Here is a 19097-nt window from a genome sequence, read left to right as displayed (position 1 = left end):
TCAACAAAGAAATCTCTTCCTTACTTACAATTGCACAGCGTGGCATTTTTGAAGGAATTCCATCATCCTCTGCTGCCCCATTGGGTCCAGGTATCTCTTTCCTCCTCTTCCTCATGTTGACTTTGGCTGAATTCTGTGCATCCATCTTCTTCTAACTGGTGATAGAAAGTGAAAAAGAATTTTTGTCTCATTGGGGTGGGAAAAGCCTGTCACCAGTATTTCAGAGATGTTAATATGGAGGCACTTAGTATCAATTCCATAGCACACATTTCACAAAGATGAACCAATTGCAACCGGCAAAAACAGCAAAGCTTCACAAAACCCAGGCTCTAGTAGAAACAATGAAATGCCTCTCTGTGGAACAATGGCACAATTAATCACCTGGACCTTGTAAATTATTTCCCAACCAATACAGCCTGTATACCAACTGCTAATTTCATATCCTGACTGCATGCAAAAACCTGGAAGAACCTGGCTGAGAAAGTTAGTTATACAGACTTTCCACTGCTCTTACATCATATCTCTAGGACACCTAGAAGTATGACAGGTGCAAGGAAATGTGAAAGGTATGTCTTTGGTACAGACAGAGAAAAGAGCCTTTTTTTTTTTAAAGGATGGCCACCAGCGATTCCTGGTTTAACAAAGCATGGATTTCTTAACTCTAAATGCTCTGTATATTTCAGAGACCACTTCTCCAGGATGAGAGCTATGAAAATTGTAGAGTAAGTGTACTTGTATCTTTTAAATGTCTTTCCTCTTCCTTTTTCAATTCATTTCCCCTCCCTTTTTCAGAGTCTTAGCACCTTAAGCTTGCTCAGAGTCCCCAACTACTAAAACCCCACCCAGGCTTCTCCTTCCCCCAAGGAAAAACTTATTATTGTCTCATTTAGCAGAAAGTGTCTAGCAACTAACTATTACAGAAAAGTTCTGAATATTTGATGTTTCATGTTTAGATGTTGGCTTGTGCTACACCTCCAATCCCCTACAAGGATATCTGCATTTTTCTTAGGTAACATAATTTGCACAAATAAATTAATTTCTTGATAATGATGAAATTTTAGATATCAGCCAGAAATTGGAGATAGAGGAACTTCAATGATCAACTGCCATCTCTGCCCAAGACGTGGTACAGTGAAAGGTGGAAAAAAGATCCTTAGAGCAGAAGCAGAAAACAAAACAAAATACTAGACAGAATGAGGACTTTCTACTCTGCCTCACTGCCTCTAATAAGCCCTCCAGAATACATGTTTATCTAAACAATCGCAATTGTGCCTTTCTTTCTTTCCTCTGGTTAAATTAAATTCCAAGTGGCAATGTGATAAGATCGACAAGAAACCTAACCTAATTCTTAGAGACTGAAAGAAACACCCCATGAGTCATGGCTAAGTATTAGGCTGGTATGAAAAAATGTCAGAATCTAAAGTGAAAGATGACCACCACCCAGAAACTTCCTTTCATCACATATTCAATTAAAATTAAAATGTCTCTTCATCACAAATTAAAATAAAATGAAACGAGGGTACTGTATATTTAACAAGCTTTTCCAGTAATGATGATCAGAGATTTTCTTCATTATTTTTATTAATTATTCTTTTGAAATATCCAGAGGTCAGATTTACTACTCCCATCTCAATGGTCTGAGAGGCCTGCTAAGAATGCCTAATCAGTTCAGTTAATGACTGTTTCTAATTTGCATACAACAGGACTTTGCTGCAAATATCTGTTAAATTCTCAGAGTAGGTAGACAAAATCCATTATGAGAAATATAATCAGCAATCTGGTGTCAGGTAGCTCAAGGTCAGGCAGTCAATAATATTGAGTATTTATTGTACACAAGGTATTATAACATAATTTTAAAAGTAAAAGTTATTTTCTCAAGAAGCCTTCAATCAAGGTGAGGAAACCACATGTTTATGATTAAAAAATGCTCCTTAGGATTGCAAAACCATTGGGGGAAAGTTTGTTTAGGAACAGTTTCAAAGTAAATATCTCCCTATCAATGACTTATTAATTACAAAGTAAAAAGAGTTACCTTCAAAGTGAAAAAAATCTGAATTGGGAGATTGGGATTGACATATATACACCAATATGTATAAAATGGATAACTAATAAGAACCTGCTGTATAAAATAAATAAATAAAATTTTTTAATGTACACTATTAATAATGTAAAAAAAAGTGAAAAAAATCTCTCAGCTAAGTAATTAAAGCTAATTAACATCACCAATAATGCCTCCTGATGTGAGGCACTGAGGATACATCATCTGCCAAAAATGCATAACCTGTATGGCTTTATGAGGAACAATCAGACAAACCTCAACTAAAGGACATTCTACAAAACAACAAGGCTGTATTCTTCAAAAAAAAGTCTATCATGAAAAACAATGAAAGGCTGAGGGACTGTTCCAGGTTAAAAGAAACCAAAGAAATGACAACTAAATGTAATGCATAATTCTAGATTGGGGGAGAAACTGTTATAAAGGATAGTTATTAGGACAATCAGTAAAATTAAAATATGGATTCTGTATCAGATAATAATATATATCAATGTTAAAATAAACTTCCTTAAGTTGATCATTATACTGTTATATAAAAGACTGTCATTGTTTTTTTTTGTTGTTTTTTTGTTTTTTTGTTTTACAAAAGTTTATTCTTAAATGTACAATAGGTTCCAAGACAACACTTCATTCTAGTTATAGGTGGCAACAGATGTTATGGCAGGGAATCCAGATGTTTAATCCAGATGTTTAAACAGGAATGGAACTAAGGATCATCATTGCCTCAGGCACAAGGAACAGCTTACTTTTTGCCAGATTTCTTAATTCCACCTGTGGCCAGGGGGCCTTTCCCCGAGGCCTTCGCTTTTAGCTCCTCAAATTTCTTTTGCTCCTCCTTCTGTTTCTGCTTGAATGCCTTATCTTCCTCGTCCATCTCCTTGGCTTGCTTCTTGGGCTGCTTCAGGGGCTTCTTGCCACCTTCGCAGCCCAACATGGCACCTGCCACCCCTTCCCCAGACCCTGCCACCGGATGCCTGTCATTGTTTTTTTATGCTGAAGTATCTAGGGATAAAGGGTTATGATCTCTGCAACTTAACCTCAGCAAAAAAAAAAAAAAAAGAAAAAGAAAAATGTGTATATTATATTACATTTAAAAAGGTAAAACAATATGGCAAAATGTTATCAATGTATGAAGCTGAGTCAGGCACAAAGGAGTTCATTTTAATATTCTTGCAACTTTTCTAAAGGCTTTACTTTTTATTTTTAAGTAAAAAGTTTACTTTTAAAAATGTTCAAGGGCTTCCCTGGTGGCGCAGTGGTTGAGAGTACGCCTGCTGATGCAAGGTACACGGGTTCGTGCCTCGGTCCGGCAAGATCCCACATGCCGCGGAGCGGCTGGGCCCATGAGCCATGGCCGCTGAGCCTGCGCGTCTGGAGCCTGTGCTCCGCAACGGGAGAGGCCACAACAGTGAGAGGCCCACGTGTCACAAAAGAAAAAAAAATAGTTCAATAAACATTTTCTACACAGATAGGCCCTCATCTAAGGTTGTCTTTTGGGGTCTCCAGAAACAGATTTCCTCTCCTTCCTAAATCTTTGAATCAGTGTAGATGATACATATATTCCAAGAAGTATGTTTTAGGAATCTAAATGTGTTGGAAGAAAGTAAGATAATAACAGCAAATTCATAATAATGACTTTTTTTTTTTCAATATTACCAGTGCCAGGCACTGTGCTAGGTACTTTATATACATTATTCTCATTTAACCCATATAACCTGAGAAGCAGGTATTTTTAGTCCCAATTTACAAGTGAGAAAACTAAGGTTCAGGGAGGTTAAGCAACCTATCCAGAGATCACACAGCTAGTAAATGAGAAAGCCAGAATACTGTCTCCCAGAAATTCACAGATTTTTTAAAGAAGCTGTCTCATCATTACTGCTGCTTCCCTCAATCAAGAACATTTTTTCCACAGCATGGGTTCCTGAAGTTTTTGTAAACTTAAGTCAGACCAGCCTACCTGAACAGTGGAACAAAAGGTCACAGTCACTTAAAGGTAAACAAGGTCCCAGCACCAATCAAATAGAACTGACATGGCTATTGGCCTGATTCCAAAGTTGCCTGATTTGTCAGCTGTACAGATCTTTCCTACTGGAAAAGTTTTGCTAGGATTTCCTGATAAGCTTTCAACGTAAGCAAAAAAGAATTAATTCTCTGCTCATCTCTCTTCTGACATTACAAATAGGTGGTGCTTAAGTCACCTGTACTTTTCATTCATGATACAAAATAGAGTTTTAAGGATGCCAAAATAAAAAGGGAATAAATGTCATGTCATATTCTCACCAGTTACTTTCCATGACTTCAAGTTAAAATTCCTTAAAGTTTAATAGAAAAATACTTAACACATCCAAAGACATGTTTATAGGAACTTCTCAGAAGTCTTTGCTCTGTATGTGTGTCGGTGTGTGGGGGGGATTATGTGTGCTATAATATTTTTACAGCTCTACTGAATGAACTATAATTAACATACAATAAACCATATATTTAAAAGTGTATAATTTAATGAGTGTTAACATTATATACCTGTGAAATCATCAAAATTAAAAAACATATCCCTCGCTCTCAAGTTTCCTCATACCACTTTATAATCCATCTCTCCCTCCCTACTCTGACTTTGCTTTGCTTTTTTGTTTTGTTTACATTGTGGTAAAATATACATAACATAAATTCTACTTTGCTTTTTAACTGTTTAATTCTTGAAGTACTGAACCATCTTGCATAATTCAACTTAACCAGCCAAATACATGGTAGATATCATCATACTAGAAAGAAGCAAAGGTGCTAAATACTGCCCTTGTGGTTTTAAAGATATTTTAAAGTCAAATTGATATCTGGAGTCACTAGATATTGTAACACTGGATCTATTCCACTAGATTAAAAAAATCATACAAAAAATATAAAATATCACAATGAGAACTCAAGGGAGGAGAAAGGAGGTATCTGACTACCTATGTAAAGCTAATGTAAAATTCATGAACAAAGAATCAAGTCAACCATTAGTATTAGTACTGACACATTGCAAAGCCCATTGGTAAATAATAGTAATACTAACATATTTTACCTGAATTTCAGTTGAGTACATACATTCTTCAACAAAATCTCTCCTTCTGTCTTATATAAATACCTCTAACCAAATGTCTAAGGCAGTGTTTCTCAATATTTTTTATCCATGCTCCATTTTGAGAAAAGTAAAAATCTTTAACCTCACTCCGTTAGTATACTGTAGTAATTAAATAGAGGTCAGCCCCTAAATCATATTACCTAAATATGAATCCCATTTCTACCACTAACTAGCCATGAAAATTTGGACAAATTCCTTTATCTCTCCAAGTCTTAGTTTCATCATCTAACAAATGTGGTTTAAATGGAATAATCCATGTAAAGCCTTACTTAGCTCAGAGTCTGGCACACAGTATGTGCTTGTAAACATTAGCTACTATTATTATTTCATAGTAGTAGTAGTTGCCATCATCTGCCTTAAAGTCTATCTTCCGTGTATCCCCTATAGCCAAGAAGATTTTGTCAAGTTTTCACCCATGATTACTACTATAAAAAATGTACTTTTAATGTAAAAGTATGATAAAACATGAAGTATGCTCCATCTCCCCATCTTATCCTTACCCCATTTAAGAATCACTGCTGTGGAACTTCCCTGCTGGTCCAGTGGTGAAGAATCTGCCTTCCAATACAGCGCGTCACAACGAGCTCCCGTGCCTCAACTAGAGAGCCTGTGTGCTGCAAAGTACAGAGCCCACTCGCTCTGGAGCCTGCGCGCCACAACCAGAGAAGAGAAAACCCGCACGCCACAACTAGAGTGAAGCCGGCGCACCGCAGCAAAAGATCCCGCCTGCCTCAATGAAGATCCCGCAAGCCGCAACTAAGACCCGACGCAGCCAAAAGTAAAATAAATAAATAAACAAATCTTTTTTAAAAATAAAGTAATTTAACAATTGAACATCCTTGCCCAACAGACACTAATTCAAAAAAAAATTACGATTGTAGCAAGAACTCTTCTAGAGTCTGATGTTAAGCTATGATGAAGAAACACCACTATTACTACTACTACTACTACTACTACTACTACTACTACTACTACTACTACTAGTCAGCATTTATATAACACCTGTATGTCTAAAAACTTTAAAAATATTAAAACTCTTGGGGCTTCCCTGGTGGTGCAGTGGTTAAGAATCTGCCTGCCAATGCAGGTGACACGGGTTCGAGCCCTGGTCCGGCAAGATCCCACATGCCACGGAGCAACTAAGCCCGTGCGCCACAACTACTGAGCCTGCGCTCTAAAGCCCGGAAGCCACAACTACTGAGCCCGCATGCCACAACTACTGAAGCCCGTGCACCTAGAGCCTGTGCTCCGCAACAAGAGAAGCCGCTGCAATGAGAAGCCCGCGCACCGCAACGAAGAGTAGCCCCCGCTCACCGTAACTAGAGAAAGCCCGCGCATGGCAATGAAGACCCAATGAAGCCAAAAATAAATAAATTAAATAAATTAAAAAAACACAAAAAACTCTCTTAACATTCACAACCCTTTGACATAGACGTATTATTTTTATCACTATTGAAACTGAGGCACAGAAAATAAGATCACACAGCTAGTAAGTGGCGAAGCTAGGAATCAAATTCAGTCAGCCTGGCTGCAGACTACACACCCTTAACTACTGTGGTATACAACAAAATGCGACACTGTACTATACAAGAAGGTACCTAATAACTATCTCTAAATATCTGAATGCCTGTTATGTTGGATGGGGCAGACACTTATTCTGTGAAAGTCCAGATAATAGAAAATGAATCACTAGTTGGAAGATGCAAAGACACAAACTTTAACATAATAAAAACCTTTTTAGGAACGAAGAGTTATCTGAAAAGGGGCTGAGTTACCTCGGGGGCATTTCATTTTGGCATACCAGGACATTCAAGGAGAGGTTGTGTAGAAATACTTTCATTAATTTTATTAGTCATAATCCTGTAAAGTCCATCATGGTTGATCTTTTTGTTTGTTCTCATCTTAAAATAATTTCAAATCATGACTGCCATCTATCACACTAGCATTCACAATGTTATGTAACCTATAAACTTGAAAAGCATGTTTTTTATGTTTCCATCCATGTTAGTGCTGAAAGTATTGATCAGGATAGATATATGTCACCATACACCAATGTGACATACCACTGGACCCCTCTCTCCTCATTGAGATCCACTCTTAATGCTCTAGGTTAGTACAATATAAAACACAGGAGAGTTTATCTTTAGAAAACAGGATAGAAAAATATATTTAGAATTCTTAATGATTAAGGTATTCAATCAGATGTAAACCCATTTCATTGTACTATCACATAATCTACATTTCTCTATCACAGTCCCAAAGATTATGATAATAGTGATGATAAAAATTACAGCTAACACTTACAGAGTACTTCCTTTGTGCCAGAAAGTTATAAACCTTTTGCATATATTAAATAACTTAATTCTCACAACAGTCTTATGCGATAGATAATATTATTTGCTCTATTTTGCAGATGAGGAAACTGAGGCACAGCTGGGTTAAATGACTTGACTGAGGTCACACACGTAGGACAGGGCAAAACCAGGATTTGAACCAAGGCATTCTGGCTCTAGGATCTGTGTACTTAACAACAACACTGCCTAGTATTTATTTACTTATTATGTGCTGCCTAGTATATAAAATGGTCATACATGAATTTAAACAAAACCACTTACTGCACTCTGGTCATGCACTACACTGTGCCAAACAGGATTTTAATTTCTTCTTTCACAAAGACTGGGCTCCTTCTCACTGGGCATATCGCTGACAGACCACTTAGGAATTCCAAGGGGCTTATTTTGGTTTGGGCCAGAGTAGAAGAGTAGAGGGTGCAATAGACCAGGAATCATATCATATAAACGGGGACTTCATTCTAGCTCCTCCCAGGGAATTCCCTGGCAGTCCAGTGGTTAGGACTCGCGCTTCCACTGCAGGGGGCATGGGTTCAATCCCTGGTCGGGGAACTAAGATCCCACAAGCCTCTCAGCCTGGACAAAAAAAAAAAAAAAAAAAAAAAAAATCTAGCTCCACCTAGTACCTTAACTCTAAGTTATAGTGAGTGCAAATGAGAGATTAGAAAACAAACTCCCTGATGTTGCTTCTTTACACCGTTCAATTCTCCTGCTCTGAGTAGAGCCCATTTTCATTCGGAGACTCAGTATCATTCGGTCTGTGTGATCTTCACCCTTAGCCATACCGTCAGATGCCACGTGCCTAACCTGAACCAATCAGCACATCACTCTCTCAGGCCACAGACTGGGGGAGGAGGGAGGTGGGAATGGCAGTGATTGGTGACCTAAGATAGTCCAATCAGAGTGAATCTCAGGACTCACCAGATAGGAATTCTTGGACAAAGATTATCACTTCTTTCTTTGTGAGTTCAAGCCTGGAGACCTGACTCTAGGAACCATCCTGTAACAATCTAGTGGTCATCCTATAACCAGGAAGAGAGTCTTTCTCAAAATAGTCACACAGAGAAAGCAATGCTGATGATGGAGAGAAGCCAGATCCTGAACTGCCTAATTGTGTCAACCAATACATCCCCCTTTTTGCTTAAGCTCAGTTAAGCTTGGTTTTTTATCACTTAGAACCACAAAATCATAATTAATGCATTCAATACTTGGCAATGAGCCCTAGCACAAAGTAGGTGCTCAATAACTATTTGAATAAATGTAATAAGTGGAAAAACTCCTTTGAAATTTTGAAAAGCACTACTTACGTTAGTATTTTGTTTTGATGGAAAGAGGTCAAGTACTTGTCAATTTATAATGTATCAAAGATGGCAAAACAAAGCTCTCATCCTGTCAAAAGTATTTTTTCTTATCTGCTTACAGTTCTTCTATTTTCCAAAGATGACTTTTGTGTCATATATTGTATTTTATACTATACTCTTTTTTAAAATTTATTTATTTATTTATTGGCTGTGTTGGGTCTTCGTTGCTGTGCGTGGGCTTTCTCTTTGACGCGGTGCGCGGGCTTCTCTTTGCGGTGGCTTCTCTTTGTTGCGGAGCACAGGCTCTAGGCGTGTGGGCTTCAGTAGCTGTGGCATGCAGGCTCAGTAGTTGTGGTGCTCGGGCTTAGCTGCTCCATGACATGTTGGGTCTTCCCGGACCAGGGCTCGAACCCGTATCCCCTGCATCGGCAGGCGGATTCTTAACCACTGTGCCACCAGGGAAGCCCCTTATACTATATTTTAAACTGAACATTACACATCAGACTTAAACTGAAGTTTTAAGATCCTCTGGATTTAGAACAAACACATCTAATACTTTTTGTTTTATAATGCAAAACACTTCTATATCTTCTCCACTTTCTTAGGAGATGGAAAACACCAAGATCACAGTCATTCCATAATAGTGACCCTAAAAGAATTCAGAAATTATAAAGAGATTAACCCTCACACCTTTCCTCTAGAACTATTACTAATTTTTAAACTTTGACTTTATAGGTCTCTCAAGTTTTTCATTTTTCACTGGCTCTCTTAGACCACCCCCATGTTCCTCACATCTACTACCTTATACACTATGAAAGTATATATAAAAATTTAATAATTAGTGCCTAAACTGATGAAAAAAATTACCCCCAGCTTCCCTAAAGTTCCAGTAGATGTCTGCTAGGACACATCAAATTTGCTACTGAGAAAAGGTATGTGGGAGGATGAGGGCATACTGAGGGTTGCAAATATATGTTGGCTTTTTAGTTCATTACACTGAGACTTAGCTTGATCTAAAATCACACCACCTTTACAATACTCACAACTGCCCAGTAACCACTGAATACCTCCAACAATGAGGAATAATACTTCGCAACTCTCCATTTATGATAACTGCCCATTTGCAACCAACCAATACTAGTCAAGTAAAAGTGAGTGATGACGCTGGAAAAGAAGACTTTAAATATCTACATTCCAGAGGGAACACACACACACACACACCCCAACACAGGCTGCCTTAATATCTGTTTGTCCAGTGGGTAATAGGGTTGGGAAAAGATGACACCTCCTCAGAGCCAATACAGGACAAGATCAAAATGGGGCTGGGGAGCAGGAAATTGCCCAATGATTTGCAGGTGGAGCCTGGCTTCCAGCCACAGCACCCACATTAATTAAGCTGGGATGAGTCAAAATGAAAGCAGTTGGAGATAGAATACACAGCCTCACTTATGAGCCCATTAGGGTGGGCCAAAACTTCCTATTTCCTTAGCAGTTTATCCTCCCCAAAAGTTTCTGTCAAAAGAAGCTATAACAAAAGAGAAAAAGGGAGCTGGCAGCCAGAATGCAGCACTTGTAAGGCCTGATCTTTCCAACACTGCTACATATTCAGTCTCGAGATAAGTCACCTTATCTTAGTCAAATTCTCCATTCAAGCACAGATTCTAAATATGGACATAAATACCCACACCACCACCATCACTACCATAACCCAACCCTGCCTATTAAGTGCCTTAATGTCTCCAAATTGCTTTCAAGATACGGAATGTGGTATCTGTTCCTGTGATTTTTACCCAGATTCACAAAATCTGGCTCCATTTCTGCTGACTAACCTCCCAGCATACACTGCTTGCCTTGTTCTTTAATGTTCCAATAGATGCCTGCTTGGATGGATTAACTTTGCTATTAAGGAAGTACACAGAAGTAGAAATGTGTGTCAGCAGGGAGGGGTGGCAGGGAGGAGATACTGAGGATAAATCTAATCAAGTGTCTTTCCAACGTGAATATCTTGAAGGAGACAAAATCTGGGCGCTGGTATGCATATGCTTCTGTTTTAAAGATGAAGGTCTCCAACAAGTGCAGTTTTAGAAACTCCCACCCAATCCTCTCTATTCTACTTCCTTATTGTCAGTAGATTTAGTAAGCACCCCAGGGTGAAAGAGGAGGTGGACTCTGCTTCCTAAGCTATGCAACAACCTAAATAGTAGAAGTTGCAATAATGTATACTCTTAAAACTAATTCAAATTTGACTGATTACTACAGGGAACTATCTGTGAAAAGAGGAAACATGAATTTTTCCTTTGCATTCTATTCCTGCTTCCCCTGTCTCTGGGCCTACAATTATCTTCCTCAGTAAAACCCTGTGCTCAGTAATTTTCTACTGGCATACCAATGTCCAGTTCCAAAGCTGAGTAAGCAAGCATACTTTGTACTTGGGATCTTTATCGGCTTCTACCCTTGTGGAGCTTAATAAAGTAGTGCTCTAAGAGGCAAGCTCTGTGAACTCCTAGGTTAAAGTGAATCAAATACTGTTGGCATTAATCATGTCATCTGCTGTACAATCAGGCCTTCCCACAGATAACAGTGCAGTCACATCACCCCTTGTGTAAAGACCTTTGAAGCTTGAGGGAGGATATGTCTAACCCATAGTGGGGAGGAGGGACTGGATTCAAGAACCAGCAGAACTCCTAGAGCAGCTCACAAGCCAAATATGGCCCACTGCCTGTTTTTGTAATTAAGGTTTTACTGGAACACAGCCACGCTCATTCACTGATGAATGAATGAAAAGTGGTCTATGGACACTTTTGTGCTACAACTGCAGAGTTGAGTAGTTGCAACAGAGACTGTATGACCTGCAAAGCTGAATATTTACTATCTGGCCCTTTACCTAAAAAGTTTGCCAACTCTATTCTAGATGAAAACAGGATCAGTTTTATCATTAATTTGGTAGTGAATTCTGCCTAGATTATGCAAACAGTTCTAAAGTGGAGGACAGTGCTAGGAATAGAATTATTTCAAGAAACTGTACCATAACTTTCTGATACAGGATTTCTACAGTTTATGTCACTAACCTGTATATATCACCACACTGTATAGAATAAGTCAAAAGAATGTCTGATTTGGGAAGTTCTAAATGTAAAAGTGTTTTCACAACATGATCTGCACAGATGATTAGTTTTAAATCAGAGCTCAATGTTATTCCTCAATATTTGGGACCTGTAAATTGCCACATCTAAGATCTTAGCTCTGAACTTGATCTCTTCCCTCTAATTTCTCCAGAGAAACCCTTATTCAACAAACGCTGAGTGGGCACTTACTCTGTGCCAGACCCTGGGTTAGTCCTGGACCAAAATAAAGTTTCTTCTTGGGCCTGACCACACAGTAGGATATTTCAGGAAAGAGATTATCCTAAAAACCACAAGGGACACTTGTAATATCTCTTACAGTTGAATGACTTTGCTCTGCCACTATTCTACTAGAAGAATCAGTGAGTAAACCCTGTGTTTAGATTTTGCTCTTCCTAGAGTGGGTTATGGAACTTATATCTCTAAGGCAGGGTCTACGACAGATTCAGGGAGTCTTGGATTTGGACCAAAAAAATTATATCTTTATTTTCACTAGCCTCTGGCAAATTCAGCATTCCTTCAATTATGAACGTAAGCGTATGAACGTAAATAGTACACTTAGTAGAACAGACTTTGTCACCAATAGAAATCATAGATATTTTCATATAATATCACACTCATTACAAATATCTCGAAATACTGTTTAAACACACAATCATTTAAAAATTATCATAGCTATTAGACCCACTGATAGACAGTAAATTTTATTTACTATGTTAATAAAAACTACATGTGCTATATCACACATTTTAAAAATATTTTTATAACTATATTTCAACATAATTTGTTTCCTTTATAATTCTATGTATTTTTTTGCAATAAAAACATTATCCCAAAAAAGGAGTCAACAAGGTTTCACCATACTGACAAAGAGGTCCACGGCACAAAAAAGATTAAGACCTAGGGGCCAAAAAATAAACAAATAAACGTAAATCACATCTGAGGTAATTCTACGTAGATAAAAAAACTACTGTTTTCTGTTAAGTGCCATACACTCATTTTGTTCTCTAATATAAAGCAAAGACTATAAGTCTTTTTTTTTTTTTTTTTTTTTTAGCGGTATGCAGGCCTCTCACTGTTGTGGCCTCTCCTGCTGCGGAGCACAGGCTCCAGACGCGCAGGCTCATGGGCCCAGCTGCTCTGCGGCATGTGGGATCTTCCCAGACCGGGGCACGAACCTGTGTCCCCGGCATCGGCAGGCGGACTCCCAACCACTGCGCCACCAAGGAAGCCCTATAAGTCATTATTTTTAGCAGCCCTCACTTCAAACTGGTTTGCAAATAGTTGTGAATGTGATATATAACAGCCTAGCAGATCCATGGGTTCCGCTGCCAATCATTCTAGTCCAAACATAGAAAACTTCAAACTAACATAACTTTCAACAAGAGAGTTACCAAAACAAAGGGAGAAAAAAGACAACAAACAAACAAAAAACCAAAACACAACCCTGCTATATATCTATCTACTAATCTGGTTTGCAAACAGTAAAACACAGTCAATACAATTACTTATATTAATGAGATAATGTATGTAAACGAACCAAACACAGTGCCAAATATATACTAGAGACTCACTCTTTTTTTTTTCTTCTGGAATGGTGCCCTGGCATATACTGCAAAATAACGTATGTAAAAATGTATATTCCCTAAATTTACTGACTGAATTACAGAGGAAGGGAGTTAGAATTTAAATTTTGCCACAAATCATTCATAAACAATTGACAAAACAAATCATACTTCATACACGTGTCCAGGTACCCATTTGACAGGAATATTGTGAAAAGGGAACTTCAGGACTAGAAACAGAAAGGTTTATGCTTAGGAAAGAGAAAGTGCTAGAAGTTACCCTCTGGGTATATAAGCAGGAGGGCTGAGCCCTGCTCTTACACTCTCCTTCCTATTGTTTTCTTTTTTCTTTCTTTTTTTGTCTTTTAATTGGGGTATAGCTGTTTTACAATGCTGTGTTAGTTTCTACTGTACAGAGAAGTGAAGTAGAGCTCCCTGTGCTATACAGCAGGTTCTCATTAGTTATCTATTTTATACATATTAGTGTATATATATGTCAATCCCAATCTCCCAATTCATCCCAGCCCCCCCTTTACCCCCCTTGGTGGAAGTCCATACGTTTGTTCTCTACATCTGTGTCTCTATTTCTGCCTATTGTTTTCTAATGTGACTTATGTACTGATAACAGAGGTAAAAGATGTAGAAGCAGCCACAATGTTGAGTAAAAAGGAACTCTCACAGTTCAGTGATGATTGGGAAGTACTCTGATTTCAGGGTTTCTCTAACAGAAAAAATTCCCCCCAAATCATGACTTTTAGAAAAATTTATTCTTTCCAATCTATTTTAGGGTAACACAAACGTTAGTATAAGACAGACCTATTTCTGTTTGATTCAGTAGGAGGAATTACCTCTATTAGTAGAAAAGCCAGAAGATCTGGTTTCAGATGAGAGTTACACAAATACTTGGAAAGAAAAGCATAAGAAAATTACAATTATAACTAGATATTCTGTCCTTATCCATCATTAAAAATAATAGCAAATTATTATGCTTGCTTTTTCTATGAATATTTCATAAATTAATCCTCCTGAGAGTTTATAACATGAAGAGGTTATTCAGCTCCCATAGGAAAATCATGAATGAGGTCAGGTGGTTTACAAACTCCATGAGATTGTACACTAAATTTGGTGAGTATGCATATATTTCAGATTCTTAAAGGGCCATTTAATCAGAAGAACAGTTATCTCTGCCATAGAAAATCTAAAGCAAGAGAAAGCAATAATTCTTCCCAGAGACACAGAGTAAGTCAGTGTTAACATCAGATAAAGTAACCAGGGACTTCTGAATCCAAGGCTCTATCTGACTAGATCATTCTCCTTAAGGGATCACATATCCAAAGAGGAGATTCCCCAAGAAAAATAAAACCTCACCTGTTTATGGGAGAAGAAATCATAGGCTGAGGAAGGAATAAAAGTTCATTCTTTATCAATCAGGCCATTATACTGGTTTTCAAAGGAAGTTTGCAAAGCAGGGTAAGTCAGAAAGAATCATCTCATTCAGCAGACACAAATGACCCCAGAGGCAGTGCTGCAGTCCCCAAGTCTAAATGTCTTCCCTTCTGTGGTGAGTTACCTTTAAGCATTATATTCTGTTCTAGGAACAAATTCTTGAGTAGTTCCTTTTAGTTACGTTGAATGTAAGCCAAGTAAACATCTAATGTTCTAGAAAAAGCAATTTTTTAGCTAAACAAAGGCTATCCCTCACTATTCCCAACTCATTCCCATTCAAGAATCTTTCTGAACTCTCTTCCCCTATCACAAAATGTATGTGTGTGTAGAGGGTGGGGTGACTATTAGGTTATCAGATAAATACAGTGTCTGGTAAGTTGAAATTGCCTCAAGCTTCTTCTATTAGATATATTTTTTAAAACACTGGGTGACACAGTAAGTAGCACCTTCTACAAAGGGCTGTAAAAGAGGAGGAAGTAGTGAAACTCACTTTAGTTCATTTCATCTGCATCACTAACAGCCCTCATGAAAGGGAATCGGTAGGAAATAAAACCAGAGCTAAAACATCATTTGAATTATCCACAGCATGGTAACATTCCCAGTATGCCAACCTTGGCCTCCAGTGCACAAACCATTGAACTGGATAGCTAAAAACAGTAAAGCTTCTCCGCTGTGGCATTCTAGTCACAATTGTTGACCTTCCCAGATCATCCTGTCTTCTCCAAGATAATCATCTGTTCACCACTGATTCCTGCACCAAATTCCATTCTCAACTAGTTTCTTTTTACTAGCAATTCTCTGTACTTGCAGAATCACTAAATATCAAGATTGAAAAGGACCCTGAAGGTTGTATCTCCCTACTCCCACTTTATTTCTTGGCAGAATCTTTTCTGTCTCTATCTTCAGTTCCCTTTCTAAGCTTTGTTCCTACCCTCCTCGAAGCTTCCACGCTTCCTCAATGTCTATTCCTAGCAGTTTTTCCTATCACAAACCCCTATATCCTCACTGCCTTTATAAATACCACTGTCCCTATTTCAATATATACCTGTTGGTTCTCCCAACTGAGAACCTGAGTTTCAGTCCCCAGTCACAACTGGTCACTTCGATTCTATTTGGGAAGCCTTCTCCAGTTAAGTCAATCTGATAAAGCCTGTGCCCCAGCCCCGGATTCAGTCTTCCTAATTGCATCTTTGTACTTCCAAACAGTCCCCTAATCGTAGAATCGTTGCATTTTAGACCAGAAAGAAAACTCAGAAATAATCTGGTCCGATGTTTTTCCAACTTTTTTTTACTACATTTTAAGACACATGAAATCCATTTTACATCATAATCTCACACACACATAACTGAAACACGTTTCATGAAATAATATTCTTACTCTGCGAACACACTGAAAATTTCTAGTCTATTTTTTTTTTTTTAATTTCAGGTTCCATCCACTAAATAGACTTCACAACCCAATCATAGGATGGAAGCCACAGTTTAGGAAACATTAATCTAGCCCAAACTTCCCATTCACGGAGGAAGAAACTGTAGCTCAGTGGTGAGGTGAGCCTCCCAGCCACAAGAAGGTTGTCCATAAAATTAAACTCGGGTCTGTCAGATAAGTCCCAAACCAGTGTTTCCCACTAAGACCTTCTCCACCCAGTCACCACACCCCGTACCCAAACACCATGCTACAGTACCCTGTCCAGTCACTGATCACACACTCTTCTCCAACTCAGCCCCTCAAAGTTACTGCTCGTTGGTAGGAATCCCCCTGCAGCCGCCGCTTCATGTTCCCTTACGTCAGAGTCCCCTCACAGTTACTATCCATCGATCGGTCTCCTCCGATTCGTTGGTCCTTGGTCACAGTTCCCTGCTGTCACTGCTTCATACTTCCTCGGTCATAGTCCCCTCGCAGCCTCTGCCTCGTGTTCTCCGAGGTCAGAGTCCCTCAGCATTCACTGCTGCGGGTCGCAGACCCCTCGCGAGCAGCTGCGTCTCAGTCACAGTCCCCTCGTTGTCAGTGCCCCTGGGTCACAGTAGCCTTGCAGCCCCAGCCTCACACTCCCTTCACTGTCACTGACCCACTCTTCTTTCAGTCAGTCTCCCCGCGGTCCCAGCGCCACAGTTTCTCCTCTCAAATAGAGCCGCAAGGATAGGCACACACCGAGTCCTCACCTGCAGCTCACGCTCCCCCGGTCCCTGTCCCGTCGAATTTCTCCTGGGCGCCGCGTCACGGACAAGGGAAGTTGAGGGGGTTGCGGGGAGACGCCCGGGAAAGGCAGCTGACGGAACCGTGGGCCGGAAGTCCCGCCTACTGCCCGCCCTCTTGTCACTCCGACCACGACTGCTCCCTGAAAACCACGACCTCTGACACAGTAGTTCCGCCTCCATAGAGGCCCCGGGGACGGAGTGACTGAACCGAAATCCCCAGAGACAGAAGACAACATGGCAAAGGGTCAGTCTCCATGCGGAACTAGAGTATGCGGTGGAGATACAGATGTATCTTGTAATGAGACACGCTGTGACTTGTCACTCGTGCTCACTGTCAGTCCTTCAAGAAGTGTTAACGCGATGGCTCCCCTTTTGCCCAGCTCCGGGCTCGGTCCCTTCCAGGAGGACCTGTCAGTCTTGGTCCTTCCTACTCTACCCCAGCGCCTGGCGTGGTGCCAGGCACTCGTACCAGCACATTCACAATGCAGATGGCCGCGACGCCTTCCACCCTTGACATCCCCTACCTCCACCCCATGGTCTGCGGCTGCTTCACACAGAGCCACCTTTTCCCTACTTGGTGATGTAAAGAGAATTCCAACCAAGTCCTGTGAAAAGCCCTCTTCCTGTTATTTCTAACCCAGGTTGGCTCAACAAAAGGTGATCCCTAGGCATAAACTGGGGGCTAGCTGAACAGGAACGGATTCAAGGGAGGCCACTGGTAGGAAATCACATGGCAGGGTGTCTGGTGAAGAGAAACTTTTTCCTTTGCTAGAATGAAACTTTGGAGGGGTCCCTTTTGATTCTATAGATGTAAGGCAAGTAAATACCCAATGTTATGGAAGAAGTATGTAAAAGAACTTTTTACATGCTTGACTTGAAAGTGACTGAGAAGAAATAGGGTGGGTAAAGTTAAGCATCTGCTAAGGAGCCTCCAGGCGAAAAAAAGGCTTGTAACCATTCCCTTTCCGGTTTCAAACAGTTATTTGAATAGGGGAGATAGATTAAGGTGCTGCAGATAAGGACAGCTAGCTGGAGAAGACACCAGGGACTCTAAGGGGAAAATTACTACAAAGATAGTGGGAATTGGGATAGTAACCAACATAATCTCCGAGAGTCTTAAGGAAGAGCTAATTTCATATACAGGCTGGAAACTCTCAGACCCTGACACTGGGCAAACCCTGGAGAAAACAAATACATGTTTAAACTAACAAGCTGTGGAAAGTGTAGAGTGGCAAGAGCTGAGCAAAAACACTGGGTGAAAGATAAAAGCAGTAATTCAAAATGTAGGAAAAGCAGTGGGGCTAATGGCAGACTCCAGGAGGGTTCACGCCAACGAGTACTTCCCAGAACTTCTGCTCCCAGTGTCCTTGTCCCCACGGTGAGCCACAGCCACCTCCTGCCTCTGCAGGAGACCCTCCAGCACTAGCAGGTTTCCAAAACTTGACTCCGTGGCTTAGAAAGATCAGTTCCTTTGCGTGGTCAGTGAACGGATGGATGCCAGTTTGCATTTCCAGGAATGATATTCATGTTCAGAGCAAAAAAAAGGAGACTGTTTGGAACTTTGCATGTCAGCACTAAATGGAGTGTAAGTGGTGAGAGAGGACATCCTTCCCTTTTTCTTGATCTTAAAGGAAATGCTTCCAATAATTCACTATGAAAAATGATATACAGAGTTATTCAGATCTGCTTCTTGAAACAAGTTTGATCCTAAACATGGGCTAAGTGCTTGACCCAGACATCCAGGGCTCAGCAGGATCAACGTAGTCTCTGAGCCTCTTGCTCTGATTCCAACAGTATGATCACATCGCCCTCCATACAGGGCCTTTCACGTTGTAGTTGATGGAGCAGTTGGTGTCCTACCTGAACTCCATGTGTATGTGTATGCACTGTACCTGCAAGAGCCTGTCCTACCCAGAACCTCACCAGCTTGATGGCCTAC

General features: G+C 39.9%; 2 protein-coding genes across 2 annotated transcripts in view; both read right to left on the bottom strand.

Moving 5' to 3' along the window:
• Positions 1-17243, bottom strand: part of PCYT1A (phosphate cytidylyltransferase 1A, choline) — a 44417-nt gene extending 27174 nt beyond the window's left edge. The window contains exons 1-2 of the mRNA XM_082655180.1: positions 17123-17243; positions 29-155 (exon numbers count right to left, since the gene is read on the bottom strand). Of these exons, the coding sequence (XP_082511306.1) occupies positions 29-145 (117 nt within the window). The 5' untranslated portion in view covers positions 146-155; positions 17123-17243. The remainder of the gene's footprint in view (positions 1-28; positions 156-17122) is intronic.
• Positions 2799-2990, bottom strand: LOC309822831 (translation machinery-associated protein 7-like; the record flags this gene model as incomplete). The annotated part of the gene is made up of 1 exon (XM_082654871.1): positions 2799-2990. One exon carries the CDS (start codon positions 2988-2990, stop codon positions 2799-2801), a length of 192 nt encoding a protein of 63 aa, XP_082510997.1.
• Positions 17244-19097: the final 1854 nt, after the last annotated feature.

Source organism: Grampus griseus, assembly GCF_964374135.1.
Source record: "Grampus griseus genome assembly, chromosome: 5".
NCBI classification, from domain to species: Eukaryota; Metazoa; Chordata; class Mammalia; order Artiodactyla; family Delphinidae; genus Grampus; species Grampus griseus.
This window is presented reverse-complemented; position numbering and strand designations above follow the sequence as displayed.